Below are 2274 nucleotides of genomic sequence, written 5' to 3'. Positions count from 1 at the left end.
TTTTTGCACCAATCCAAGCATTCCAAACCTCCAAACAGCTACCAAAACACCATAAAACCTTATTTAACATACTAAACTACCAACTAAACTCAACTATCTAAACAAAATATGAAATTAGACTAATTCTACCAAATATTTACAAAAGAGAAAATGAAAAGATTTTACCATGGTGGGTTGTCTCCCACCTAGCACTTTTGTTTATTGTCCTTAAGTTGGACTTATGGGGAGCTTTTCTCAAGGTGGCTTGTGCTTGTACTCATCTTGGAACTTCCACCAATGCTTGGACTTCCAAATAGCTCCATCATTCAAGATTAATATCTCCAAGCTTTGATGGAGTTCTTCACAAACCATGTGCTCCCAATGTTGATCCTCATGTGTTCCCGGATCCCATATTTTGTCTTCACACCCATCTCCAAGTTGATTATCATTAATCCATGTGGGTGGTGAGCAAGGTGAATTCTCAACAAAGTGACCAAACATCCTTCTAGACCCATGTACTCTAGTTATACACCAACCTTTGCTATCAAGCTTTGGACACGTGACCATAATGAACCTAGAATGATGCTTCCAACCACTAACCATCTCCGTTTTACTCTTAAAGCCACTAATTTTTCTAAGTTGATCATCCGTCTCAAGCAAACCATATTCAAGGAGAATAACAAAGCTTAAGTATAAGGAATTTATCCACTTGAATGAGAGAATGGATGGTGGTGGCTTGGGGAGAGGTATCTCCAATGTGCTTGCAAGCTCTACTCCCTTATTTGCTTCCTTGTCAATCTCCACCTCTTCATAAACTTCTTCATTTTCAATCCTTTGTTCATCAACTTCCTCTAACTCTTCAACATTACTCAAGTCATAAATGGGAGGTTGAGAGAAATCTACCTCCACATCACTTTTAAATTCATTGGGAGAAGGTTCTTCAAATTCGAAGGATTCTTCACCAAGAAGATTGGATGCATGATCTTCATCACCAAGGGAACTCAATTCTTGCTTCATTCTCTCCAAGTCTTCATATAGAATATGCCTCGGAGGTTGTGCACATTCCTCCTCAACATCAAATTTACTCTTCTTGGAGGGGTTTTCTTTGATTTTAGCTTCCCATGGAAGTTCCGCATCTCCTAAGTCTTCAACCACTTCTTCCTCTTCTTCAATGGTCCTAGGTTCCTCCAATTGTTCTAACACAAAGTAGCCTTCCTCCTTTTCCACCGGAGTTTCCAATCTCTCCTTCATGCTATGCTCTTCTTGAGCCATGGGAGTTCCTTGAGTGTCCAAAAGTTGGGATGCTAACCGGTTTACCACCGCATCCAAGGCGGTCATGAATTGTTGCACATCCCTTGTCATCTCCTCATGTCCTTGAAGAAGAACACCAAGGGTTCCATCCATTAGAGGTTGGAGTGGATAAGAAGGTTCATTGTCTTGGAGAAAGGGTTCATTATAGGAAGGTGGTTCTTCTTGGTAAGGTGGTGGTGTGTATTGAAGTGGTTTTTGAGAGTAGTAATCTTGGAATTGTGGTTCCATGTATGGCTCATATGGTTCAAAAGGAGGTTGGTATGGTGGGTAAGGATCATGGTCATATGGAGGTGTTTGTTGAAAATAGGCTTGTGAGTGTGGTTGAGGGTCATGTTGAGGATATGACTCATAGGCATATGGTGGTGGTTCTTGAAAATCACAAGGAGATCCACCATAGCCATTTGATTGATATGCATCAAAGAATGGCTCTTCCTCATAGTGCATTGGTGGGGGTTGTTGCCATGATGATTGATCATAAGCATATGGCTCTTCCCACCTTTGATTGTCCCATCCTTGATACACATCTCCATTATAGTCCTTATCACCTACAACATAGTTGTAATCACACTCATAGCCAAAATGAGAATTCATAATGGAACGAGAAAATAAAAATAAAATCAAATAAGAAGCAAGAAAATTAAATCCTAAAAACTAGTAAGAACTAACAAAGAAGCAAAAGGCAAACATATTCACAATATTCACATATATACAATAACCAATAACATAACACCATTGCAATTCCCCGGCAACGGCGCCATTTTGATGAACGAATTCTTGACGGTTTAGAATTTCACAAATGAAATCTCGTTGCAAGTATAGTTTCTAAACCAATCACTAATCCTTTCATACAAAAGATTGTTTGTCACAAGTAACAAACCCCTAAATTTTATAAACCGAAGTATTGGACCTCGGGTCGTTCTCCCTAGGAATTACAATGAAGTGTCTTGTTATTGGTTATGGATTGTATTTTGGGGTTTTGGGATA

General features: G+C 39.4%; 1 protein-coding gene across 1 annotated transcript; it reads right to left on the bottom strand.

Moving 5' to 3' along the window:
• Positions 1-234: 234 nt before the first annotated feature.
• LOC148570033 (uncharacterized) lies at positions 235-1881 on the bottom strand. Its single transcript, XM_088506798.1, has one exon. It carries the CDS (start codon positions 1879-1881, stop codon positions 235-237), a length of 1647 nt encoding a protein of 548 aa, XP_088362924.1.
• Between the last annotated feature and the right edge of the window lie 393 nt (positions 1882-2274).

This window comes from Arachis ipaensis, chromosome B3, assembly GCF_059453495.1.
Source record: "Arachis ipaensis isolate K30076 ecotype BB chromosome B3, ASM5945349v1, whole genome shotgun sequence".
In the NCBI taxonomy this organism is placed as follows: Eukaryota; Viridiplantae; Streptophyta; class Magnoliopsida; order Fabales; family Fabaceae; genus Arachis; species Arachis ipaensis.
Note: the sequence above shows the minus strand (reverse complement) of the source record. Positions and strands in the feature narration are given on the sequence as shown.